Below are 27,939 nucleotides of genomic sequence, written 5' to 3' on the forward strand. Positions count from 1 at the left end.
TTTTTTAAAGGAAATATTATGCCCCAACTCTTTTAAGCTACTGATGTTCATTTTGACAGGGAATCTATTTGATCTGCTTATGAGAGAGTAAACTGTCACATTTTGATTTATAGTAATTATCACTGAGAGAGAAGAAAATAAATTCACCACTTACAATGTGGTTGTTCACAGAAACAAAGGATGTCAATATTTCAACATGACTAAATCTCTAAGAGTAGAGTAAAGTGCCTTGAGAAAAGAGGAAGTTTCTGAATGTTACTGTTTTCCTATTAACGCAAGAAAAAAAGAAATTGTCTCGTCACAATTGTAAACAAGTACTGACACTTACAGCCTTCTGGGGAAGCGAAACTGACACTGCAACTGCTTCATGTTTTCCAAAGTTGGCAGCACACATACACATCACACGCATGGGTATGGAAGCCCATTTCCACCACTTGATGATAAAAAAATAAGATCTAATAACTCAAAATAATGAGATACTAAGTCAAAATAATGACATACTAAGTCAAAATAATGACATAGTATCTCAAAATAATGAGATACTAAGTCGAAATAATGACATACTAAGTCAAAATAATGAGATACTAAGTCCAATAATGAGGTGAATGAGTACAGTTACAGCCTTTGACAATCCATACTCTTCATCTCTCAGTCATGATGGATAACATCATTGACGGATACTAACTCAAAACAATGAGGTAATAACTCATGTACATCGGATATGCCACACACTACACTTTGATGTGAGGTATGGGTATGTTTGGCTACTTAAGTAGTCTACAAATTACAACATGTAGTAAAATAGTGCTGATTTTAAGTGTTCTGTTTGGCTAAGACATAAAGTTAATTATACAACAATTAGTTCCGAAGGAGTAATTTGATTGGACGAGAAGCATTCCATGAGTGCTGATATAGAGTATAACATCACTGGGACTTGTAACAGTAAAATCACTCTGCTCACAGGTGTTATAAATATAAACACAACCATTAATTAACCAGTTGTTACACTCACAGTGACGCAAACTGACACTGGCGTTACACCAAGAAGATGGATATTTTCCCCAAAATTACATTTGAATTAAATTATGAGTGGTCGTCTATGAGGCTCATCAGATGATCATTGATAATTCCTGACCGTGTTCGCTTAATTTTTGCTAATCTCCAGTTTGTCGAGGTCGGCTGATGTTACACAAACACACCTGGAGGTCTGCACAGAAGAGTCCTGGCTTTCCTTTTCCTCGTCCTCTCCTGACGACCACTCATAATTTAATTCAAATGTAATTTTGGGGAAAATATCCATCTTCGGTCAGTCCCTTGGTGCTGTACTGTGGCTGTTTGTGGTTATGTGGTTCTTTAGCCGCTATGGAGAGGTGCAACTGAATGCGAGAGGATGATAAATCACTCAATAGACCTCTGAACAATTTGTCCCCCTCACTTCTGAAATGATGGCTACGCCCCTGATCACACGTATTCATATATTCTTTAAGGGATAGTTCTGATTTTTTGAAGTGGGGTTGTAAGCGGTACTTTTCCATAATCAATCTGTTGGCACACTGGGGTGTGACATGGAAGCTTAACAATGTACTATTGTGAAGGAGTCAGCAACAAAACACATTTTAGCTACCTACAAAAAGCAATATCAATTTAAGTGTATGGCATATTAAGAATATTTTCATCACTTTACCTTTCCACCAGAAAGCCTGTTTCAAAGGGGAAGCCATGAATAGCTTCAGTTACTCATCTCTGCTCTCATCAGACCAACCAGACTCTACTGAGAAAAACAGTAATTTTAGTTCACTGAACATGAGAGCTGCTTTCCTCTGCCTTAATCTGTTAGTTAGTTTTTGCCATTGTGTGACTTTAGTGAATCTGAATTCAAACTTTTAAAAGCCAAAGTCACACAGAAACACAAAATAATTGTTCAAGGCAGTGGTAGACCGGCAAATCCTGTGTTCAGCTGATGTTAAATAATTGATTTTCTCATTGAAGTCTGGCCTTGAAGACAGCAATATACCGGCTTTATTGTCCCGTTGGAAATCACTGTCTGACAGCAAGGTAAAGCTGTGAAAATATTCAGGTGGGACTTTTTTATGTGGCTAAAATGTTTTTTGTTGCTGACCTCTCCACAGCAGTCGATTGCGTAACTTCCACGTCAGACTACTGCCTGCTTCTCCAAACTGGGGGCGTAACAACTGACATCTACTGTATGTAATACACTGTCTATAGATAAGTACCCCATACAGCTCCACTTCAACAAATCTGAACTGTCCCATTAATATATGATATAAATAATTCAAAGCTATATGATTTTAAAAAAAATGTAAACCATTTACAAATAGCAACAAGTTACCATTGCTCTATTCTGGTATATTAAGACTTTATTCAGAAACACAGGTACAAAATTCTATAGTAGGTTAGTGAAGGAAAGAGCTTCACTAAAATGACACTTAAGCCTAAAAAATAAATGTACATTTACGTGAGGATAATAATAAAGTTACAGATAAAAGTGTTTTACAGTTTAAGGACATTTCAAACAGGGTTACATATGGGAGTTTCTGTGGTTACATGGGGATTACCAGCACAGCTATGCTATCAGTGATTACATCAGGCCTTTATCATCAGGACTAATGGCAGCAAAGGGAGTCTAATCAAATTTGACTCCTGAAGACTTCACAGGAGTAGAGGACAGTTTGTCCTCCATGTCTCTCTTCCTCTGCTTCTTGGCCGACAGGCAGATCCACAGGAAAATAAAGAAACCTTGACAAAGAGACACATTAATTATTAAACTGGTAGCTGGTAACATTTAATAAAGACAAACCTGTCAACACATAGACAGGTTAAAAACATTTTAACAGAGACAAACTCAGAAGTGACAGCAGACCTTGTGTGGAGTTGAGGATGCAGAAGAGGTAGAGGATGGGGTAGTTGACATATCCTGAGCCCAGGAAGGCCAGGCCCCAGGTGGTCCCCATCAGGCAGGTAAGACCCATCACAGTGAGGCCACTCCTGCAGGACTCACTGAACCTCGAGTCGTTCCATGTTTCTCCATCAGCCTGCACTCCAAGCTTGGACTTGTTCCTGAACACTCGTTTCATCTTGCAGATGTTAGAGGCCACTGCCATCAATATGCCAGAGTTGAAGATGAATATAAGGGTGAAATACACCAGGTTCAAGGAGTAGAAGAAAGAGTCATCAGTGATCCAGCAGCTGTGGGCAACCCAATGGACTGTCAGAATACTTTCACAACAGATCATACAGAAGACATACAGTACAGTATAGATGATGATGATGATAATTATTATTATTATTACATCTTAAATGTTTAAAGCTACAGTCCTTTTTTTATTATGAAATGAAATACAGTTTTTGATACTATTAATGGTTGCTGTTTTTTCAGCAGTAGCCATTAAATGTGTTTACAGTCTGTCATCACCTCTCTACATAAGTTTTCAGTGTTGGTGGCGGAGTCCGCCATTCCCTTGCGATACTCAAAACGTCTTCGCACATGCTAATGTTTTTTAATACTGTAAACCACACTTGATGTTACCATTAGTAAGCATGGGTTTCACCAAATAAACAAAGATTGTAATAACCTGAAGGCCTTTTGCCACAGAAATCACACAAAAAACTGTGTGAAAACGGCCAAAACCAACAAACACTGTATGATCATATATAAATGTGTAAAAATGACATTTTACCATGCTCTGTGATTGTGACAGGTCAGATTGTGTTTTTTTAAGGATTGATATTGTTGAAATTGTTGATTCCTGTTGTCATGCTAAAAGCAGTTAGCTTACTTACATGGCGTTAGTTTGATTAGTATCAGCAATGGTCATTTGTGTAACTCCGTAAAACTGTTTGAAGTCCTTCACTCCCAAAGAGACTGCTACGATTACACCAGGGATCCCTGAGAATCACAAGTGTACACACACACACACACACACACACACACACACACACAGTTTAACATCACTAGGTTATTAAAGAGACAACCTGCTCCTGATGGACTTTTCATATACTAAGCATACAAAACATGGCATCACGTCAACATATTTCTGGTGATGCTGTGATGAAGTTTGATGGTGTAAAACATTCATCCAAACATTTTGTTGTCAATCAGCAAAGTTCAGTAATAAGTAAAACTGGAGATATCATGAAAGTTATCTCACACCACACCAGCAGGTAGTCAACACAGTAGGTGCGCTTGCTTCACTCACCCCATCCAGCAAGAGACAGTTTGACCAGGTAGTGTTTGAAGTAAGTGTTAAACACCTTTATCAGCAGTAGATAGAGGTGAAGTGCCTCTATGGCCATCCAGGTGAAACAGCAGAGCAAAGCATAATGCATGAAAGCGGCGATAAACACGCACACCCAGTCCGGCTTCACTTTGGGCCCCCATTCGGTCAGCAGGAAGGTTGAGTTGAGCAGAAACAAGGCCCCGCTCAGAGAAACGTGGATAGAGATGGAGTAATGCAGTTTGTGCTTTCTGAGGAAGAGACAGAAAGAGAAAAACAAGTCACAAGCAAGATAGGGTGCTTTATGAAAATCAGACAGGATTTGGAGCCATTTCTTGATCTTGATTATGAGTAAAGAAACACCAAATACAAAGAAAGCAAAACCCTTATTTGTATCTTTAAAGAGTGCAGAGAAAAAAGAATACAGAAATCCCTTAAGTGAAATAACCAACACTATTGTAACCTTGGCAGAGAAATATTGTGGGCCTGTAGGATACTCATGGTGAATGTGATTCTTTAAATTTGGAAAAATAGGGCTGGGTATCAGTACGTTATTCTAGGGGTTCAAATCACAAGTTTCTTTTGATACGACATTATAGCGATTCTTTGGACAATACAATGTTTGCTGATATCACAAAGTCTGCCATGATACACTTTCAGTTTGATTCAGTTGCAGTTCAGGTGCCTGCAATCGATATGAGACCACTAAATTTCCTCATTGTCTTTTTTTCTTGGCTGCCTACCATTGTCTGCCTGGCGCTAAGCTGTCAGCACTGTTTGAATATTTAGGAAGGAGGGTAACTTACATGGAAATTGTGACACAGACATGCCAATTTATTGTTACACCCCTACTCAATACCTAAAGTATCGATCGAAATAACCCAGTGCCATAGACTGTATGAAATAACGGATGTAGCTACCATGACCACCCATTGGTTTGTGGACTCGAGTTTGGCTTTCTGGCTGTTGCCATCTTGGATTTTTGGAGCCAGAATTGACCAAGAAGATGGAGCTGTGGGGAATGAGGGGTTGATCTGACCCATAGGCTACAGGTGGCAACAGTCAGCCTGTCACTCAAGTGGCCCTGCCCTTAATTATGCATAAATTTAAGCCTTAATAAAATGTTAAACGGGTGAGTCAAATAAAATTTACCCCCTGTACAGATGTTGTCATGAATGTTGGAATTAGTTATAGAAACCATTGTTTGTTCCAGGCTGTGAACATGTTTATTTCTGCTTTGAAGTTTTGCATTTTAACATGGGGGTCTATGGATTGAGTAACCTCCCGAGCCAGCCTCAAGCAGCTGCTCAAAGAACTGCTGTTTTTGGCACTGCGTTAGCTTCATTCTGGAGGCTGCCGTTAGCCTGGTACCAAGTAGTACCCTCACTTCTTCATTACAATGATACCTGCATTCAATCCTTTTTGTACCCAGGTCTAGAATAGAATGACTATTTGTATAGTATTGCTTGCAGCCAATGACTGTAAGCGTTTTTTATTTAATGAGACCCATGACTGACCCACTACAGCAGCAGCTACAGCCCATACACACTGTGGTTCTGGTGAAGAAGAGTGTGGTGTATTTGACAGAGCTGGCGTGCAGAGATACCATCAAAATGTTCAAAAGTATGGCCTCCACAGTATGTCTACTTTTCTTGTGTCTCTGCCTCTGTGTGTATAGACACACTAAGATTTTTCAGTAGTGGTAGCCCAGTATGATTGTTCCTCCAAGTTTGATATCTGCCTGGTACGATAACCATGAAAAGAAAAGGGGCTAACACTCAGAAATGTATCATTCAATAAGTTTACTTGATCATTTGACTGGCAATACAGAAGTGGCTGGTAGGATGAAAAAGTTTGAGAGGTAGCTGTATAGAATGCCTAGAATACCTGTATACCTACCGACTGAAGACATATATCACCAGGGACAAAGCAGTGAAGAACGCAGACAGGCCACAGCCTATGTAACTGATGTATGACAGGATTTTCCAGTGGATTTCTGCAATTGGCTCTCTGATCTGCAAAAAATATGGAAGTGTGGAAACTAAGTGTGATCTACAGCGTAACTTTCACCAACATCTTGGAACAAGACAGTGTGGGATTTCTAATGCTGGGTTAATACCAGCACTGCACCACTGCTGAATAGATAGAGATGATCAAAGATGACTGTCATCTGTTGTACTTTTTATTTCCTGTATAAAAGGTAATAAATCAACAAAGGCTACATCATCAGGAGCGAGTTAGTGACAGCAAGTTTGTCTTCTTACCAGTAGGACAGCAAAAGGTGTTGCATGGTCACAGCTGCAAATGATCTCAGTCTGGCTACCATTGGTCTCACAGCCATCTGTTTTCCAGAGCCACTCTGGGAACATGAACATTATAACTTAGTTAGCTTAATAAGATCTAATTCTGCTGGCTTTCTAAATAGCATGATCAACAAACATCACTTTAAAAAAACAAAACAAAAACAAAAACAAAAAAAAACAAAAACATTTTTAAACATTCTAACACATAATAAGATGGACTACCATCACAAAGTTAAATACAGTACAGGCCAAAAGTTTGGACACACCTTCTCATTCAATGCGTTTTCTTTGTTTTCATGACTATTTACATTGTAGATTCTCACTGAAGGCATCAAAACTATGAATGAACACATGTGGAGTTATGTACTTAACAAAAAAAGGTGAAATAACTGAAAACATGTTTTATATTCTAGTTTCTTCAAAATAGCCACCCTTTGCTCTGATTACTGCTTTGCACACTCTTGGCATTCTCTCGATGAGCTTCAAGAGGTAGTCACCTGAAATGGTTTTCCAACAGTCTTGAAGGAGTTCCCAGAGGTGTTAAGCACTTGTTGGCCCCTTTGCCTTCACTCTGCGGTCCAGCTCACCCCAAACCATCTCGATTGGGTTCAGGTCCGGTGACTGTGGAGGCCAGGTCATCTGCCGCAGCACTCCATCACTCTCCTTCTTGGTCAAATAGCCCTTACACAGCCTGGAGGTGTGTTTGGGGTCATTGTCCTGTTGAAAAATAAATGATCGTCCAACTAAACACAAACCGGATGGGATGGCATGTCGCTGCAGGATGCTGTGGTAGCCATGCTGGTTCAGTGTGCCTTCAATTTTGAATAAATCCCCAACAGTGTCACCAGCAAAACACCCCCACACCATCACACCTCCTCCTCCATGCTTCACAGTGGGAACCAGGCATGTGGAATCCATCCGTTCACCTTTTCTGCGTCTCACAAAGACACGACGGCTGGAACCAAAGATCTCAAATTTGGACTCATCAGACCAAAGCACAGATTTCCACTGGTCTAATGTCCATTCCTTGTGTTTCTTGGCCCAAACAAATCTCTTCTGCTTGTTGCCTCTCCTTAGCAGTGGTTTCCTAGCAGCTATTTGACTATGAAGGCCTGATTCGCGCAGTCTCCTCTTAACAGTTGTTCTAGAGATGGGTCTGCTGCTAGAACTCTGTGTGGCATTCATCTGGTCTCTGATCTGAGCTGCTGTTAACTTGCGATTTCTGAGGCTGGTGACTCGGATGAACTTATCCTCAGAAGCAGAGGTGACTCTTGGTCTTCCTTTCCTGGGTCGGTCCTCATGTGTGCCAGTTTCGTTGTAGCGCTTGATGGTTTTTGCGACTCCACTTGGGGACACATTTAAAGTTTTTGCAATTTTCCGGACTGACTGACCTTCATTTCTTAAAGTAATGATGGCCACTCATTTTTCTTTAGTTAGCTGATTGGTTCTTGCCATAATATGAATTTTAACAGTTGTCCAATAGGGCTGTCGGCTGTGTATTAACCTGACTTCTGCACAACACAACTGATGGTCCCAACCCCATTGATAAAGCAAGAAATTCCACTAATTAACCCTGATAAGGCACACCTGTAAAGTGGAAACCATTTCAGGTGACTACCTCTTGAAGCTCATCGAGAGAATGCCAAGAGTGTGCAAAGCAGTAATCAGAGCAAAGGGTGGCTATTTTGAAGAAACTAGAATATAAAACATGTTTTCAGTTATTTCACCTTTTTTTGTTAAGTACATAACTCCACATGTGTTCATTCATAGTTTTGATGCCTTCAGTGAGAATCTACAATGTAAATAGTCATGAAAATAAAGAAAATGCATTGAATGAGAAGGTGTGTCCAAACTTTTGGCCTGTACTGTATGTAACTGAGATTTTCTCTCCTGACTTGCTTATTTTCCAGGTACTTCCAATTTTTATAACTTTGCAAACGTTTTTTGCTGCAAATGTGAAACATACTGATGTATTATCTCCAAATTGTCAGTAATAAACAGAGAATACAGTTCCAGTTATTTCCTGTTTATCCTGCTCTGAGCAAAAACCAACATACAACCCACCATTTTCATTAAAATAGTGACACTGTAATGATTCATTCTGTAAAAAAATGCAAAAAACATAGTTAACAGTTGTACATGCCATGCAGTCAAACAAGCTTACCCAACAGATTAAAAGTAGATTTAACAAAACACTGTGATAAAATCAAGTGTTCAGTGATGTGGTGTTCTGTAAACTCTGGGATGAATTTGATTTGACAGTTTGTGCGATTATGCACCAAAAAAATACAATGTATCCTTATTAAGGAGGCACAGATGGACTGATGGACTGCTTGGCTGCAGGAACAAAATGTACATTTAAACCAAGTTATTAAAATACAAAGGTATAAAAATAATGTCAGAATTTGATACTTGACACTTGATCAGTGGCCCATTGGCATCACACACCAACGCACAGAGGCACACTTTAGTGGCAGTATGAGACAACCTGGCAGGGGCATTTGTTGATGTTCCGGGCAACTACTGTGGTATTAAGAGTGAGGAAGTCTGCCAGGTGGGAAGATTAGGTGGATGGGCCAAACAAACTCTGGACTTTCACCTGGTAGCCAGCTGTTTGTGTCCCATGCGAAACCAAATGTTAATGGAGTTATTGTAATAACAATGTGGTATGCTACTGACGTTTGTCATGTGATGTATGTACGTTAGTAACAATCATGCCAATTTAAACCCAAACCATGATGTTTTTTTAATATATATATATATATATATATATTGTAATACCACAGGCTTTAGTTGCCTAAATTTAAGGACATAAACCTAAAAACGTTTTCATTACTTATTTATTTTAAGAAAGCCTGTATGCATTTAACAAGCAGAAACCATACATCATCTGGGAAAACTGAGATTTATTTTGAAAAAGAGACAATGCATGTAACAAGCGTAAATTGACACATCGTCCCTGAAAGTCCAAAGAGAGAGCACCTAGCATGTCATAACTGATGTGACGGGCCACTGACCAAGTGTCGGTATTTGACAAGTTTGGAGTGAGAATGTGTTGGCGAGATGCCTGTTGAGCTGCAGACCATTGCAGAGCTCTGTTCAAGACCAGCCAAAAATGGGCTGTGATTTAGCTAGTCACTGATGTTCCCAGCGGCTTTTTTGGCAAGAAATTCAGTTGTTTCATACCATAACATCGCTGCTTCTCTGGCCGGGATTGTGCCCTCCAAACAGGGTATTTTCAGCCAAAACATGATCTTTTTCTAAACATAACCAAGTGGTTTTTGTGCCTAAAGCTAACCACAGGTTAGCCAATGCATTTTTGAAAATACATAGTTTTAATTTGTTCACTTATGTGGAAATATAACATGTTCTTGGTTTGCAGAAATGCTCAATGCCAAAATTTATCAAGTTCAAGTTAATCTATTTGACATGGCACAAATTTGCCAAATCAAACAGATGGATATTAAAAACATTAATGCATACAAGCTTAATTAGACTTCCCACATCTGTGTGTGGAGGAATTCTGAAAGTCATCTTGATTGGTGTTGTCAGATTATGAAGTTGTTCGCCCAGTAGCTCTATCCTGAGAACCATCGATGAGATTTCCTCCTGTTTAAACTGCGAGACAGTTTCAATATAGTCAAGAAAAGAAACATATAAATACATACAGTACATATATTATGTCACAACCACAATGACCAAACAATCTGCCAACATTCACAACTATGACTAATGTTTAAACTGAAAAAAGAGGGTAAATAGGACAAAGGAAATACTTGGAACTGGCTGTGCTGCATGTAGCTGACCAAACCAATGATCCTCTTCTCCTTTGGGATAGTGCGAAGGGCATACGCAGGCAGCCAAACGTCAGGGATGTATGACTTGTTTTCAGGCAGCAGCTAACAGTTGATATAAGAAGATGAGGTTAAGCAGGGCAATTTGTCACTCAGAATATAAAAAAATGTCAATCTTAACATTGGTCAACAAGGTTTGTTTTAACTGAGCACTGCCTAATGTCATGTCAGCCAGAAAAGTTCACCATCATGTCACCGTTATCATCGTTGTTCCCAGGGGCGGAAATCCCGGGGGGGGGGACAGGGGGGACATGACTCCCCCTTCAATAAAGCTGTACCCCCCTAGAATAATTTGAGACACAATTAATAATTTTTGAATAATGCAGTAGTATTTATTAAAAGCACAATGTAAGCGGTGCTCATTATAAAAGCGCAATAATGTGCTATTTAAATCTTAAAAGATTTAGTCCCCCTCTCCCTTGGTATATCCCACACTCTTTCCAATGGGCGGGGCTAGCAGCCGTTAGTACTTGGCAGCAGTTGCAGCGTGTGGCTGGACCCGGCTGTCCACATCGCACGGGGTAAGATGTACTCTCGCAGATACAGTTTAACTTACACAAGTTACAACACATCCCATTTACTGTTACAACAAGCCCCAGGCCCAGGCTGATAATATAAACTGTCTGCAACATTTCTCCTGCATTGTTCATTGTTCAGTGAGGCACTAGAGTGCGCCATCTGTTTGAATACAATATATAATTTCAACGTTAGATGGGAGAAATTCCTACACACTGTGGCTTTAAATCTGGACATGTGCAGGTGGACTCAGCCAGCGCTAAGAAAAGTCCTATGCCTGCCTGTTGGAGATAGAAAAAAGATTAAAGCGTCAAATTGCGGTAAAAGATGCTGTATAAAAGACAGGCTACAACTTTTTTTCCTCTTCCCCCCCTGGAATTATTCTCTAAAATTTTACTGTTTATTGTCCCCCCCAACTATGAAATGGGATTTTCACCCCTGGTTGTTCCTTCTACATTTATTAGCACTATTTTTATCATAGCTTGTGTACCTGTGGGGCTTTTAGCTGGATCCTGGAGTTTATGGAGTTGAGGTCAGCCTCACTGATGTTGTACACATTCATAGAAAAGTCTTTCAGGTTGCAGTAAACAAAGCCTCCAGGCTCAGGCTGGGATGTTCCCATGATGTCATCAATCATCTTTTTTTCCGCACTGCAGAGAGACAATGGACCTCAAACAGATTAGTTTGCTTTGTTGGAGAGTTTGTTCTTACTTAGAATTTTCTGTTTGGTACAAACAAAATTCAGCAGTGGTCCACACTAATTAAGACATGAACTAACATATGAATTCTTGAGTTATGGCCAAAAACATGTTTGGTGAAGTCACAGTGACCTTTGACCACTAAATTCTAGTCACTTCATCCTTGAGTCCAAGTAGATGTTTGTACTAAATGTAAAGAAATTCCCTCGAGGAGTGCTTGACAATGGGCTCATGACAATGGGACGGACAGACGAAGAACCCAAAGATATAATGCCTCTGGCCACAGCTATCGCCAGCGCCAAGCCATGAAAACACTCATTTGACTTAAGAATTATGATGATTTAATCTGAATTGGAAATTCATCATCATTGAGGATGCTGTACTTTCTTAAATACATCCTGGAGGAGATAAGAAGAGAAGAGACAACAGCCCTTCAGTCAAAATCTGTTTATTGTTGGGTCAGCTGATCTGATGGGACATTGCTGTGTAAAGAGCATCACTACAATATAATAATATTGCATGATTATTATACTGTAGATCAGGAAAATGACAGCACCAACAGCGACTCTGTAGTCATTCATATATATTTATAAATAAATACATTTAATTTATAGGTAAATACATTTTGTGCAAAAGCCCCTGCAGTGGCTGAGGCATTTCCTACTGGACCAAAGTGGTGTAATTGACTGACAAGCCAATATTGCCATCCTAAGAGCCGTGGCTAAAACAGTTTGACCAAAAACAGGAGAAATTAATTCAGTGTGTCTCGAGAGCAGCAGACAGAGGCAACTCTGACACTTACCTTATAAAGGCTCTCTTGACTTGATGGTTGCTACTGAAGAGCTCTGGACAGCTATACCTTATGTGGGAGAGTTGCATCATTGCTGTCTGGCCAGAGTTGTTACTAGCCAGTGAAGCAATGAGTGGCAAGATGCTAGTGTCGGTGCACATGTAGACACTGCAACTGCTATCTGAGAAGTGAGAGAGAAATCAGATATTTTAGGAGACAGGGCAAATCAGCCACAGCACCTTTCTGATCAGAGATAATTTGTGCCTCATTCTGTAGTGATCAGTCTTCTTGAGAGATAGTGTATTTACCTTGTGTTATTCTGTACTCGGTCATGTTGGGACCTCGTGTCTCTTCAGCCTTGAAGCAATCAAATGATTTATTGCGCCATACGGTCAAGTTGCTGAGCGTGCATTCAATGTGGCAGGGAAATCCATCCTCTGAACTTGTCACAGTATCAGGCCGATTGTCAGTAATTACAGTGTGGCTGGTGTTAATGGTAAAGTTAATGTTACCATCTGAAATGCTGAGATGAACTGAACAGAAAAACAGAAGATGAGAAATAACTTACTGTATCTTACACATCTTCAGGAACAAAGACATGAAAGAAGACTTTTCAACATATTTTCAGGTGGAATCTGTGTGAGTCTTTGTGGAGAAAGATAATTGATATTTAAAGTCAGCATTCGAAGAAATACACCCCTCCTGTCTGCGCTCCTTCAGAAGCTCCGGTAGTATCCCGATGTTATTTATGTTTCATTACTATCATGGTTCCTCATGGGCGAGGACATGGAAGAGGGTTCAGTTCACACACACATAACCGACAGCTAGTGGACTGTGAGGAGATATTTGTTGAATTTGACAGTGTCTTGGATTAGAATCACAGACTCCACTGCACCAGAAACATATTAGTAAACAGTAGAAAGCAGCATGGAAGCCAGTGAAGAGGTTACGGTAGTTACTTCTTTTTATGTCTGTTACTTAGTCTCTCTCTTTCAGACTTGGTCCCGACTAATTTTGAACAATGTTCCAGTGCTGCTGCAACACATTCTCATCCCAACTCATCAAATACCGCTACTTTGTCAGCGGATCTACACCTCAAAATATGACGTTAGGTACCCTTTTGCGTCACTTTTACAATTTCAGGGACGGCGCATCAATTTACTCTTGTTCCATGTATTGTGTCTTTTCAAAATACACTTCCATTTTCACAGAAAAAAGTTTCTACTCATTACTTGCATACAGTCTTTTTTAAATAAACTTACGACAAGGGTAAAACACTTCGTTTTTAGGTTTACTTCCTTGGATTTAGGCAACCAAAATCACGTGGCTAGGTCTAGAGGAGAAACAATGGGCTCCCAGGTGGAATTTTGCTTGACTCATTCACCTTCCCTCCCACCTGCCCTATACAGACTTTCTCACTGTTTATGATAAGGTATAGTTGCTGGTAGAGTCACAAACTGCCACGTATCATACTGCTAAAAACATTGCCTCTATGCTCACTGTCTGACACCAAGGTCCACTGATAGAGTGTGTCAAGTTGGGTTGCTCTCCGCTGCATGAAAAACAACCACTGCCCTGTGCATATCATACTGCCGCAAAGGGTGCCACTGTACGTTGTTATGTGGTGCCAAGATCCACTGACAAAATGGCAGCGTTTGACGAGTTGGGAGAGAAAACAGGCTGGCTTGGACAGAGATAGATGGTATTTGTAGCAGCATATCATTGTATCAAGCAGTGGAAATTAGCACATCCACCATCCACATTGGAGCAGGAGTTGATAAATACCTGGGACTACTGCATAGTCATTTGTCCAGTGAATGTCTTTAACCTGTCTGTGACTGTAACCTTAACCAACAAATAATCAAAAGCCAAATGGTAGCAGGTGTTAGTGGGGTTTTTTGCGCAGTAGGAAAGGGGCTAAAAGGTAAGCACATTCTTGAAGACATAAAGATCACACTGGCATACTTAGGAGCACAAGATGTCCAGCTTCTCGCTTTTTAATGTCATCTCTAAAAAGGTTCATTTTTGTTCTTTCTGATTTACAGGTACCAAATGTGTTAGGGGTTTTACAGATGTTCCCCAGCTTCAAAGAAGTGTGTGAAGCATAAGAAAGCAAAGTGGCTTTTAACAGTGGAGTGGGATGGCTACATTTATTAGGGAAAATCTAAGAAATGATAAGGTGCAATGGAATTTTAGTCCCCTACTAAGTACAATGATTTGACTTTCAACAATACTAGCTCTTCCTTTTTTCCTTTTTAGACTCCACAGGACCATCTCCCAGTCAGTCCTCTTATGTGCTGCGGTGCTAGATAACCAACCGTGTGCTATTTTACTTCTGCTTTGACTGAAATAGTTACCTTAAAAATAAATAGCAAAAAACAAAGAAATGACTAAATAATAAAATAACTTTTGACCTAATTTGAATTTGTGGATAACTCTTTCTTTTGTGAGCAAAACCTACACAGATAAAACTGACATCCATACCATGGCAGGCCAGCGATCCGGGCAGTAGTAGTAACAGCAGTAAGGGAGCCATTGTGCAGCTTGCTCTGAATATGTGACTGACGGAATACATAAAAAGCAGTAATGAGGGGCAACATTTAAGTGCAGATATATTCAGTGTATCTCAGCTGTATGTTATTTCACATCCACAAAAAAATAAAAAATAAAAAATTGTAAACTCAGACAGATGAAACAAAACAGAGCAAAGCAGCATAGTATATGACACCCCCCGTTGTTCTTTTGTTGCTTTTTCTATGTGATCAAATACCCACAAATATGAGCTTACTCTCTGGATTCCAACAGTGCTAAAATGTTAAAAGCAGGTTTCTGCTTAATCAAAGGATTGCACTTGATTTTAACTACAGTACTTGTTTTGAAAAATAGCAGAAGTTCCTTTGTTCCTTTCCCCTCCTCTTTCTGTCCCTCTCTTCTTGTTAGATTGCTCTCCCATGGATACAGCAGCCTAGTTCACACCTGATTAACAGAGACAAATATGGGGTCAGTTCTCATAATGGAAACGCTGCAGAAACTATCCCAAATTCAAAACTCAAAAACAGTCAGTAAAGTAAAAATTAGACATGGATATTGTTGGCCAAAGTCTTTCATACAGCTCTACTTAAAGTTATATTTAAAATCCATCACCTCAGTTCCTATGTCTATGATTCAAATGTTCAACTTTTCTGGTTAGATTACATTCGCCGACATGTAATCTTTACACTTTGACAAGCAATGACACAATACCAAATGATGTAATACCTAAAGTACATGCCTATCAAGAAAAAATATTTTAACAAACACTTACATTATTACTCAGTGGACCCAGAGCAGTTCTCTCCTTCCTCCCGCAGTGTACGCAGTGAGCCAGACAAACACTTGTGAACTGTGTTGGTTGGGTTATCTCATGATTAGGGGCTTAAAGTAAAATACAATAGTGCTTGTGTTTGGTCTGCTCCATGTATTTGTTTTATGCAAAAAACTCCATATCAGTACAGTAAATTTACTGCAGGTGAGTGTGTTTGTCAGAGTCTAAATTCCACTGCTACAGTGAACCAGGTCTGTCACCATGAAGGTGATATCATATACAATAACCTTATGGTTTGGAAAACCACTGAGGGCTGTAAAGTTTCCAGGTGTACTGGTGTACACAGCTTTCAGTGAAAATGAATGCACGGCATTAAAGTAACATATGCAGACACATATGAACATGTGAAAAAAGTTTAATATATATACTGTATATATATATATATATATATATGTATTTATGATGAAAATGTTCACAAAACAGTACTTCAGATAAAATATACAATATGAAATAGACGATTCTCTGCAAGGGTACACCTCAAAATCTACACTCTCAGAAAGTCTTGCACTCAATCAGTGTCAGATCCGACCCAGATCCTGTCATGACATACTGCAGAAAAGTGGATATGAGCCTTCAACCCAGTCACCAAAATGGATATTAGCATATGTACGTTTCTGCAAAGCATGGATATGTAACATTTGTAAATTTCTTTATATTTCAAAAATGCTGTGGTTAATGTGTGGCTATGTTTAGGCACAAAAAAACACTTGGTTATCATTAGGAAAAGATCCTGTTTTGGCTTTTATTACTTGTTTTTGGTGGCACAATTTTAGTAGCTCAGCTAAAAACAATCAAATTTTTTCTTTGTAGGTCTTGAACAATAGTCTTCAGTGGTGTGGGATGGCAGATGGTGTCACACAATCCACCATCTCCGGATGACAAAATCCGCTCGTATGTAGTCAACTACATCATCTTAGAAACTTTGATATTATGCGTATGAAATGTACAAATGTAGCATGGTTTGCACAAATGTACAATGCCAACACTCTCTTCTGGCGACTGGGCTTGAGGCATAAAATCAATCTGCACCAATTACAGTAGCTCTCCCTGTCACATCTGGGCAACTCGTTGCCATTGCTTGATGGATTCTCTCTCTCTTCTTTAATGGGTTATCAAGGGATCTCCTTACTGCAACATTCTCTCCTGAAACTTTCGCTAATAGGAGTGAGATGGGTACGACCCACATCAAGCTGCCCCAAAATGGAAAAGGTAAAATGCTTAATCATCTACTCTGTGCTACACTGGAGTGTGTTTCGGGGATAGTGATGGATGGTGTTCAACTATGTTGCAATGATCTACACAGTTACGGGTCACACTTGCACCAGACACTTTAGTTTAGTGGATACAGAGTTCAGTAGCAAAATGATTTTGGTGAGGGCTCAAAGAGGAAATTAATGATATCCTCTTAACTTCCCTTCTGGATGTTCTTTGTAAAAAGAAAAAGAAATCTCAGGGTGTGACAGTCACACCAAGGCAGTCCATGATTCAAAGTAGCATGCATGCTCTTTTCATGTTCACACAGTTGTACACAAAATGAAGCAGAAGAGCTGCTGGGTATAGAGGATGGATAAACACTTCAACACAGAGCTACAGGGTACACGACAAAACAAACAAAAATCACACTAAATTTATGAATCTTTGTATTAAATATTAGAGTCACCTACAGCTGAGTTCACCATAACTAGCATGTTTGCTTCTCTGCTACATTGTTGTACAAGACATCTAAAAAAGAAATAATATTAGCAAACTTGACAGTATGAATACGTCTAAACACACACACACACACACACACACAATAAAAATGTCTTGGTGTGATGGCTTTAGCCTTAGCTGTTGGTGCTGCGTGTTTCACTACTCGTCTTAGCCGATGGGTTCTCAGTCTTTCTCAAAGACATCACAAACCACAGGAAGATGAATAAACCTAAGTGAAAGGAGGAAAAGAGACAGGGACAGTGTTAGGGAGAGTACAGGAGGACAGGATCATGCAAATCATGCAAATAGCTGACTGATAAACAACCGTGCCATGTCACTGTTTGTCGGTATACAAATAGTCAGGCTGATACCCGTAAAAATATTATCATAACATACACCAATTCTTGACATTTGAGGAATTCTCAGTTTGCAAAACTCCTGAACTTGTGTCATGGGTAAAAATCCAGAAACTTTCACCATGTATTGTGAAGCTATTCATGCTACTGTACAAATTTGTGTTTCAATTAATCATTCACAGTGAGAGAGTCCCAAGTTGGCCTTTATGGTTCTGCATGGACAAAACATTACAGTTCCTGCTCTTAACCAAGGAAATTTTCATGAAGGAAAGGTCATACGTCAGTGGCAGTGTTTGAGGAGCGAGTCTTTGGTGTTAGTTCTATTGGTGGGCCCTGCAAATCACACTATAACCCATCAACTTTCACTGAAAAACCCTTCGACCAGATTAAAAAACACACATTACATGACGCTTACTGATTTTATCTGATTATGCGCATTTGTTTTCCTTATCAATGGTCTCCAAACAGATCATGGCTCTGTCCAGCAGAGGCTGAGGTGCAGCTGACAGAGCCATGATCTGTTTGGAGACCATTAACAAGGAAAATGAATGCGCATATTTAGACAAACAGAGTCCCTCAATATCTCATAATCCTCAACTGACGTATGACCTTTCCTTGATAGCTTCCTTGCTCTAAACAAAGTTATATTTGGCATAAACATGTGAATCAATGTAAAAAAAATGCTATTTTTAGCTTTCTGTAGTTATGGAAGTTACACATTATTGTGCCCCATCCTAAATCTACTAATCAAGCGTGAAACAAAGAGGATTGACTTTGAATACTGTCAATGAAATATCAGCCAACAACGCTTGGCTGACATCACCACATGTAAGAGCTGATCATGTGAAGGCAGGTTATGCAGACCTTGCAGTGAGTTCAGGATGCAGAAGAGATAGAGGCCAGGAGTGGTCAGGTAGCCAAATGAGAAGAAGACCAGGCCCCAGGTAATGCCAAGCAGTGTAGTGACTCCCAGCAGGGTACAGATGTCTCTCTTGGCTCTACCAGGGTCACTCTTCCCAAACTGACTTGCAAAAATGACACATGAGCAAGTTAAAGACACTCAGAAACTACTGGTTAGAGACAATGAAGTGTATTTGGTCTTAACACTGAACATCAAATGTGCTTTTGAGGACAGTGGTGAGTCTAGAAAACTCGTCCTGAGTGGAAGTAGATTTATTTTCTTCATTTTAAAATTTTTCTCTCAGGAGTCTTATTATGTCATCATCATTTTGAGATACAGCTGTTCACTTACTGTATACAGACTGTGTGTGTAAGGGAGACAACTATGGTGAGAATGAGTATTAAAGGGTCAGTTCAACCCAGGATTGATTTTTTTTTCCTGTTACCTGTAGCAAACTAGATGACACTCAACAGCAATGCATCTTTTCAGAAATAATGACCTGCTTACTCAAGATAACCCACAGACCTTGTCGGAACTATTTTCTTTCTGACAAACTACACTCATCAGGTGTATCACTGTGCAGAGGGAAGTGCGGATCTTAGTTTGATACTTCTAGCTCACTTGAGCTAGCAAACATCACAGCTCAGCTGAGGATACCATTAATGTATACATCTCATTCTGTATCACGCATAAGCATCTTGTAAATAAGTAGATGCACGCTTCCTTCTGCACAGTGATACAGTTGGCGAGCATAGTTTTGTGGAAAGAAAATAGTTCCCATATGAAACTGCTCACAATAAGGTGTGCTGATTATCTTGAGTAAATTAGATTATGATTTCTGAAAAGAGACATTGCTGTTGAGTTTTTCAAATGTATACTTTTTTTTTTTTTGATGCTACCATGGGCCAAGTGCCATCTAATTCCATTATAGTGGAAAGAAGGCAGAAATCTCCAATGTTCAGCAACAACAAACAATCTATATTGATAAATAGCACTATGGGTAAGAGGACAAATATGTGTTCTTGATTCTGGGGTGAACTGTTAACAAAATTACCAGACACTAATGGAAGGTTATCGCAATAGCAAACATAGACTAAATGACATTCTAACAAGACATTCTAAATTGCCCACAAATCCCATACATAGACCAAAATAAACAACGTGTCGATCATATTTTCATCTTCCCTGCTGTGTTTGTGGCACTTAGCCTCAAGCCCACTGGTTCATACTGAGGGGTCAGTCTTGACAAAAAGGTTGCAAATATGTAATTTTACAATGAGGATCCTGGCACAGCCGGTCCATGTGGCATAGTGCGTCAGAGTGGTGCAGTGAATTGTTTTTAATAGCTTTTACAATGTTAAATTTTGACAGAGGATGAGGATTGTAGCACAGGGGAATAATAGTTATGACTCGAACCTCTTTGATTCGGTGGAGACTCACAACGTGTCTGAATGTCACCCCTAACATGATCACATCAAAGAGGAACACCAAGCCAAATACTCCAACTGTAGTCACTGTCTTCACTGTAGTATCACCTATATAGCATCTACACATAGAAAGAGAGAGTATAGATTAGGGATTAAATCAAATATACTGGAAAATCAAATATGAATTCTGTATTAAAAAATGTAAATTCAGGCGACTAAAGATTCAGCTGTGAAGTATTCCTGGAACTGTCGTTTATAATAACGGTTGTTACTGTGAATTTCCAAATGCATTCAAATACACAGAAAATATGATGCACATGCAAAACAGTAAGTCTCAGTTAGTCTAGATTGTACTCGCTTGCAAATTTGTTCCTGCCTCTCCCTTACATTTTAGTGCTGTTGGGGTTATCGAAGTCAAGAGGGACACGTCCATATGCGCTTCTGTCAATGATGACCACTAGGGCCACTACGATTGCAGGGATACCTGAAACACAAGGATTAAGCAAGGAGTTTAATCACTCAAGAGTTTGTTGACTGATGCTGGCAATTTATAGGTCCCTAGCCTTGGCAACTGCACTCACCCCATCCCACCGCACTGAGTTTGAGCAAGTATCTCCTGACATAGATGTTGAAGACTCTGACCAAGAGGAGGTAGAGGTGGAAACCCTCCAGGGCCATCCAACTGAAAGTGGCCAGCAGGGAGTAATGAAGAGAGAGGGCCATGTAAAGGCAAAGCCCAGTGGAGGACAGTGCTGCCACCGCCTGGCTTGGGAGGAAGTGCAGGTTGAGGAGGATCAGGGCAATGACAAGGTTGATGTGGACTTTCATGGAGACATCTGCTCTGGCTTTTCTGTCAGATAGAGGAGAGTTGATGTGTGGTAAGTGTTCAGTTATGTGAAGATTTCACCATCTTACCAGTAGCACTGAAATTAAGTCATATAAAGTTGGGGAAGAAAGGAAGGATGTTGCATCCAAAAATAAGGAAGGAAGGATGGCATTTACTGCAAGAAGGAATGACAAAATGTGATAGAGAAGGAGGTAGAGCACATGGCATTAAAGTCATGGAAGAAGGAAAGTAATTAATCAGGAAAATGTGGACAAAGCCGTTAAGAAAGTGCTAAAGTAAATAAGTGATGGGGCGGGGACAGAGGGTTGCTGCTGTGCCTGAAAATATGAGAGCTTAGACTGAAGGTAAGCAGGGATGAAGTACCGTCATTCACCTGGGGAGAATAAATTACCTATTTGTGATGAAGAGCAGAACAGTGATGACCAGGGTAAAAAGAGAAAGACTACAGCCAATCAGAGTGATGTATGACAGAACCTCCAGGTCTACATCTGACAAGGAGGAAGGAGACACCTGAGGAGAGAGTACAAAGATTATGTTTTACAGGGGAATTTTGTCTTTTTATGTTATTACATTTATCTGATAGAGCTGATAAGGATTTGCTTGAGAAAAGCTAATAAATAATGACGCAGAGTTACAAATTAAACTGCCGAAACGCATAATGCGGTTTAAATAGGCTCCATTCTCACCAGGTTTTGTATTCAATTCCATATGTTCATTTAGCAGTATGCAACCGTTATGCGTCATTACTAATAATCTAAAATTATATATAATTACATTGTGCATTATGACTCTTGATTACTTCTATAAGTGATACTTCAATATACCATGATATCTTGCTGCTAATACTTACATATCTTAACTAAAAGTCATAATGTGTAGAATTATACATATATATAAAGATTTAGTGGTAGAATTATGCATGACAATACAGTAAGCAGCAAAGCATGATATCACACAGCAATGCAGCATATAAAAATTCATGACAATGAACCTTTGAGGGAAATGTTTGACAGTCAAAGGCAACACACTGCAGACATTTAAGATACGTGTTAAGATAAGTTAAAGGGCTGAAGGTGCGGAGGTCATGCTAAAAGGTTATTCACTATATCTACACTCTATACGTTTATATTGTCTATCTACATTTTTTCAATATATCTTTTTGGTAAATCAGTGGACTGTTGTCGCTTCTGGCTAGTAGATGGAGTAGCAATTTAATAGGCCTCATGGAAGATGTTTTGTCATGTCATGTATTCAAATTAGGTACCGGAAGAACAGAAACAATGCCAATGGAAAGTCAGTTAGGATCCTCTCTCGTGTTGTGGTTGAGACATGAATTCCCTGGTTCAACAACGTCACACAGTGAGTTATTGATTGTTATGACCAAGCTCCCAGGAATAATGCCAGGCTCTGAAGTCAATTTGACATAGTGGCCAAACTGTAGAATACAACACACAATGCCATTGGGCCTAAAAGTATTTTTCTCATAGACTTACATTGTGAAAAAGATGTCTGTGAATTAGTGGATCTTTTTTCTTTATTTGAGGCATGTAAACTTCCCAGTGCAAACACTTGAATTGTCCCTATTTAAATCATTATGTCCTAAAAGTTGTAAAATTCACTAATAGCCAAATCCAAAGTTACTTTCTTTCTGTCATTTATGTGAAAGAGCCTGAGACCAAGTACCTGGAAGACTGGGTCAAAGGAAACACTAGTGCTCTGTGGGTCCCATGGATGCAGCAGATGCAGGTGATTTTATACCCGGAAATCAAACTTTTTTGGTTTCATGCGCATTGAGCAACTTTAAATAAATAGGGGCCCTGCAACACTGTATCCAGTTCTCTTTTTACATCCCTGGTTATGACCCCATAGGTAGTATAAATTGCAAGAAAGTCCTTGTACAGAAGACAGTTGGGGTGGTGGGTGGGTTGACAAACACAGGACTTTCACCCAGGAGACTGCTGTTTGTGTCCCGTGTAAAAACCAAAAGTCAGTGTTGACTTATTTGAACTTAACTTGCTTATGTCACGTTACGTCATGTTCACGATTTACTTACATCCTGTACACAATGTCTCTTTTGTCTCTATGCAATTCTACTATGTACGAGGAGGGCTGAGCCTACCATGAGCACACCAAAGTATGTGAGGTGATTACAGGAGCAGGTGACGTCACTCTGACCACGTTCCCACACTGTTTCACAGCCCTCGCTGCTGTATTCTGGCAAGTCAAACAAAGAGACAGACAGATCCCAATTTCATAAACTCTATTGTAAGATAAAAGTTATTCATGATGGATGTGATGTCTGGTTACTCACCCTTGGTTGAAAAGTTAAAGAAGACACACCTGGGTTCTTGGGTCTCCTGTGACACAACAATATACCAGCTTTACGTTTGTATTTTATATTGTATGTATTAATTATGACTTTTGTTTGGCAAAACATACAAATCTAAAAAGTCACAGAAGTTAAGATTACAGTAAATGATTGGAGAAATGAGCTTGTATTTACATTTACAGTAAGATTCCATGTGATGTTGACATACTCCCGTAGTCCGGAAATTTTCTTGCCCCCCACACTCAGGCCAACCAGTCTGCTCTCATATAATACATCTTTGTTTCCCCATATGATCTACAGGACAACGTACAGTCAGACAGTTACTTTGGCAGATTATGCAAGACAAGTATTATGACAAATGTCATCACTTTCCTGAAGTTACCACTGTGGTTAATAGAAAATATCCACCCTATCATCCTGTGCTTGATATTATCAGTCTTTCTGTATCGGTGTATCCTTCATAAAAGCTTACTGAAACTCATAATGTTTTGCATGTTACTGCAGACTGAAGCGAAAAGTGACAGCTATTTGTTACCCTTGCATGCTTTGCTGCACCATTAACGATATTGTATTTAGTCAGAAATTGAGATCTCTTCCTCTTTTATGAATGATTCCTGTCAGGGTGATTGTTGAACAACTGTACAAGACATGAAATTAACACACAGTTTATGTGTCAAACCACTATGCTTAGTATCGAAATGTGAACACTCCCACAAATGCAATGTAATTGTTTTTAGTGGCTTTACTTGGTTAGTACTATTCTTATAAAAAATTAAATCAATGAAATGAAACAGTGCTAGTTATATTATCAAATGAATGAATCTGTGCCCTGTTCAGCTCACTTAACTTGACACATTCTTGGAACCCATCGGCTGTAGGCCTATTCGCCACCTGACTTCCGGCAGACAGCGATATGTAGAGTCTGTTTATAGAAACTAAACTTGACATGGTTTGCCCTCCTGTGGTTAAAATGAGTAGCCGGTGGTCAGCTGAAGCAGAAACTATGTGGTCATTTATATGAGCTAAATATATTGAGTAATTTAGCTTGGAAAAATGAGCACATGCAAGCTATGACGTCAGATTTGCAACCTTCGACAGTGTTCCTCTTTTTATAAACTCAGCCCAAGCCTTGTTCACTTGTAAATGAGGCACACCTAGTCCACTTCCTATAAACCAATGCAGCCAGTAGAGAGAAGCTAATACTGATAATAAAATAATTTATTAAGGTGCTATAGGGCTGAATTTTTTCTTTAGCCACAAAAAAAAGAAAAGAAAAAAAGAAACAGTGCATGCATTTAAAGTTAAAAGGGTAATGTGAAACACTGCAACTACTTGGTTCATTTGCAAAAACACAAACAGACACCACAGTAAAGAGTGACTCTGGTTTCACACCTGTCCCAGCCCCGGTTCATTGATATTAGCATAGAATCAATGGCTGCCTAGAATGCAATAAATAATTCCAAAATATGATTTGAAAATGGGCACCACTTATGCAAAATATATACATATTGTTGTTATAAAAATAGATTGATTTTTTTTTACAACCCGAGTTTTATATAAAAAGATTTTGACTATTATATTACAGTCAATATAATATTTGGATACTGTTTTCCTAACTGGCTTGATTGAGGATACAGTGTGTGGTATGTAACACAAGAGATCAGACCATTTCCAAATGAATCCCATCTGAACCCCGTTATCTAAATCGTAATAATATGATCATGAAAACAATGAACATGCTGCAAAACTGCATGTCAATGTAAGGAGTAGTTATGGTGTGCAAAGTGCTCCAGATGATTTGGGTCCCTTGCGTACAATGTAAAATGCACATATAGTCTTTTGGACTACAGTTCTTCAGATTCTTTTACGCAAAATTTTACATAATAGTGTGTAGTCTCTGACCCCATTTGCTTCTGGCCAGGTAAGCATGCAGAACACAACCATGTTGTCTGATCCAATATCCAACTCTCTCGGCAGTCGAACGCTCACTTTGCTGTTGGTGACAGCCTCGTCTGACTTTGCCTATATCAGAGCCACAGAGCCAAAAACAGAAAAACATCAGAACAACAGAACAATGCTGCTCTCACAGCTATGTTTGTATCTGACCACCATCAGAGAACACATATGAATTTGCAAACAATGCTGCTGACTCAACACAGTGTAAATGCTCAGTCAGAAGGCATGTGGAGGGATAACATTCAGCCTGCTTAAGTATTTTTGGTGAAAGCATATTCACTACCAATCTGGGTGAATGTTGTGCAGCTGACACTGACTTCCGACATCCCTGTGGATGCAGAGAAGATCATTTTTCCTTTGGCTGATCTAATAATTATCATTTAAAAAGCAAAATGCATGATTGAATGTCATCATTTTAGATGGGTAACTCTATTACCAGTTGCAAACATTTAAAAAAAGATGCAAATGTTGCAAAGCAAGTATGTTAAAAAAGACCCACAATGCTTGCAGCTCATTGAGACTATACTTAGGCACAGTGCTGCACTGAGCTAAATGCTAATGTTGACATGCAAACATGCTCACAAGTCAATGTTAGCATGCAAAGAAGGTATAATGTTTACTATGCTCACCATCTTAGATTTGCATGTGAGCATGCAAACCTAACATTTTCTAATTAGCAGTAATGGTGTTGGTGGTGGTGGAGCTATAGAGAAAAAGTCAGGGGATCACCAGTGTGAATAAAATTCATTCTTAGGAACATGGACAAGGGATCAGAACGTTCACTAACTAATTGCTAACATTGCCATATAGGGCCATGCTACTAGCGTACTTACCGCATCATCATTAGCATAAAGTTTAAGACCTCTGAAGGGGCCTTTTTGTTTGTGCAGAACAGCCACCAAACGGCCGACAGACATGGCTTTAGTCTCATTCATCTCTGTTTTCTCTAGAAACTCCTCTAGGGCCTTCACTGCTCTTGTGGAAGAGGACAACAAAGTACAAACATATTCACATCATTCCAATTTAAAATTGTTTTCCTTAAAACATGCCATTAATTCTGGACCACTGAATGCCTTAACCTTACATGTGATTTCAACCCTCTGCCCTGGTTTTTACTCCCATGTACATATCTGGTGAAATACTTTTTTTTTATTACTCAAACATGGATGCTCACAAAAACATAAAAATCCCAACAAATAGTAGAGAATTAAAATGTTTACTCAATAGAGTCACAGTGTTTTCCGTTTCCCAAAAGGTTGTTCACGTCTTCCATACACTTTTTGCCGTCTGGAGGCTCTGTAGAATAAATGAATGATTGATTGATATTCAAGAAATACAAAAATAGTATATATTTTTAAGAAAACATATTTGTGGCAACTAACTAGGTTTCCTTCCGTTGAACATTTTACAACGACCTGAACCCTTTTGAAAGGTGATGTTATGAGACACCAAAGACAGGACCAGCCAACAGAGGAGCCACAGCTCCATCCTGTTAAGGGAACAGGATTCATTTAGAACAAAAACCTGTTTGTGCTTTACAGACAAATGTATAGCAAAGAAATAGTCATTAAATGTGACCCCTCTGAGGTCATCTACAAAACACAGACATGGGGGGAAATACAAACACAATCCCCTGACCACATTTGTTGATCTCAGCTGAGACTACAAAAGCAGTAATTTCCATACACTTAACCAATAACCAACAGATATTCCATAGGCCTAATATCAGCATCAATGTAGATAGCTAAGTTATATAGTTCTGACCTAAAGAGAATCAAAACATTGTCTACCTTTTCAGGTTGCTGGTTCCCCTGTCTGAAGAAGATACCGAGTATAGCTGATGTGACAACAGGACAGAAGCAAGTGAGGAAACCAGCTGAAATTAAAGCGCTTCATGAGAAGTGAAAAAAAAAAACCCAACAACATGTAAATGACATTCTGAAACAAAAGGAAGAAAGTAAGGAGGAAGTAACTGACAAAAAGCTAAAAATACCTTTTGTATCACCTTTGTTGTCACCTAATATGGGCTCACAAACTAAAGAACATTATACTCAACACTGGATGCATTGCAAATACATTATATACTGTAAGCCCTAAAGGTTTTGTTTAGAAGTTTGTTTATCCTGAACTTCATTGCAGTCATTGGTCAATATACTGCACTGCACTTGGTTAATGGCTGCATGTCACTACTTCAACCAACAGAGGGCAGGAGCACACAAAAAAAATCAAACAAACCAAGGTGTTGTGAGTTGAATGAAGGCATCAAGTCCTTTTATTTGATGATGTTGTATTTTGTCCTCTTGTATGACAAGAATGAAATGCTAAATCAAAGCCTGGAGAATTCAGTAATTGCAAAAATGTATTTTTGGTAACAGGCAAACATTTGAATTGTGACTCTCCTGCAGGGGTGTAGCACCAAATTCTGGGCCTAATACATAAGCAGTCTCTGTGGGTCCTCGCCCTTCCTCTCTTGATCCATGTCTCTCTCACGCACCTTTTGAATTTTTTTCTGACAAAGTTGGCTTCCTTTCTTTCTTGGAAAGACATGACATTGTCAGCTGGTGCTCCAGCAGCATAAGCAGTCGCTTACTCAGTTCTAGCTGCGTTTCAAGACGAATCCTAGTGCAGGGGTTGATTAAGCCATTTTGCCATTTTCCACTGTCCAACGCTC

At 39.4% G+C, this 27,939-nt stretch overlaps 2 protein-coding genes across 3 annotated transcripts; both read right to left on the reverse strand.

The window, feature by feature from the left end:
* Nucleotides 1-2,368: 2,368 nt before the first annotated feature.
* Nucleotides 2,369-15,929, reverse strand: LOC117255494 (adhesion G-protein coupled receptor G5-like). The gene is made up of 15 exons (XM_078161834.1): nucleotides 15,701-15,929; nucleotides 15,267-15,372; nucleotides 14,881-14,957; nucleotides 12,705-12,929; nucleotides 12,409-12,577; nucleotides 11,399-11,558; nucleotides 10,315-10,437; nucleotides 10,022-10,156; nucleotides 8,603-8,639; nucleotides 6,500-6,594; nucleotides 6,135-6,250; nucleotides 4,218-4,486; nucleotides 3,802-3,907; nucleotides 2,882-3,207; nucleotides 2,369-2,757 (listed from the first exon to the last, which is right to left on the reverse strand). Exons 2-15 carry the CDS (start codon nucleotides 15,347-15,349, stop codon nucleotides 2,645-2,647), a joined length of 2,034 nt encoding a protein of 677 aa, XP_078017960.1. The 5' UTR covers nucleotides 15,350-15,372; nucleotides 15,701-15,929; the 3' UTR covers nucleotides 2,369-2,644.
* Nucleotides 15,930-16,099: 170 nt separating this feature from the next.
* LOC144458709 (adhesion G-protein coupled receptor G5-like) lies at nucleotides 16,100-27,162 on the reverse strand. Of its 2 annotated transcripts, none has more exons than XM_078161845.1 (14): nucleotides 27,059-27,162; nucleotides 26,651-26,757; nucleotides 26,489-26,564; nucleotides 26,102-26,238; nucleotides 25,215-25,334; nucleotides 23,487-23,606; nucleotides 23,295-23,340; nucleotides 23,103-23,197; nucleotides 21,375-21,493; nucleotides 20,718-20,986; nucleotides 20,524-20,620; nucleotides 20,126-20,255; nucleotides 18,673-18,829; nucleotides 16,100-17,681 (listed from the first exon to the last, which is right to left on the reverse strand). In XM_078161845.1, coding segments are annotated over exons 3-14 (1,386 nt in total). In that variant the 5' UTR covers nucleotides 26,490-26,564; nucleotides 26,651-26,757; nucleotides 27,059-27,162; the 3' UTR covers nucleotides 16,100-17,586. The 2 variants fall into 2 exon arrangements, with proteins under 2 accessions (XP_078017971.1, XP_078017969.1); XM_078161843.1 differs by having other exon boundaries at nucleotides 26,102-26,243.
* Nucleotides 27,163-27,939: the final 777 nt, after the last annotated feature.

The sequence above is a fragment of the Epinephelus lanceolatus genome, chromosome 2 (genome assembly GCF_041903045.1).
Source record: "Epinephelus lanceolatus isolate andai-2023 chromosome 2, ASM4190304v1, whole genome shotgun sequence".
In the NCBI taxonomy this organism is placed as follows: domain Eukaryota; kingdom Metazoa; phylum Chordata; class Actinopteri; order Perciformes; family Serranidae; genus Epinephelus; species Epinephelus lanceolatus.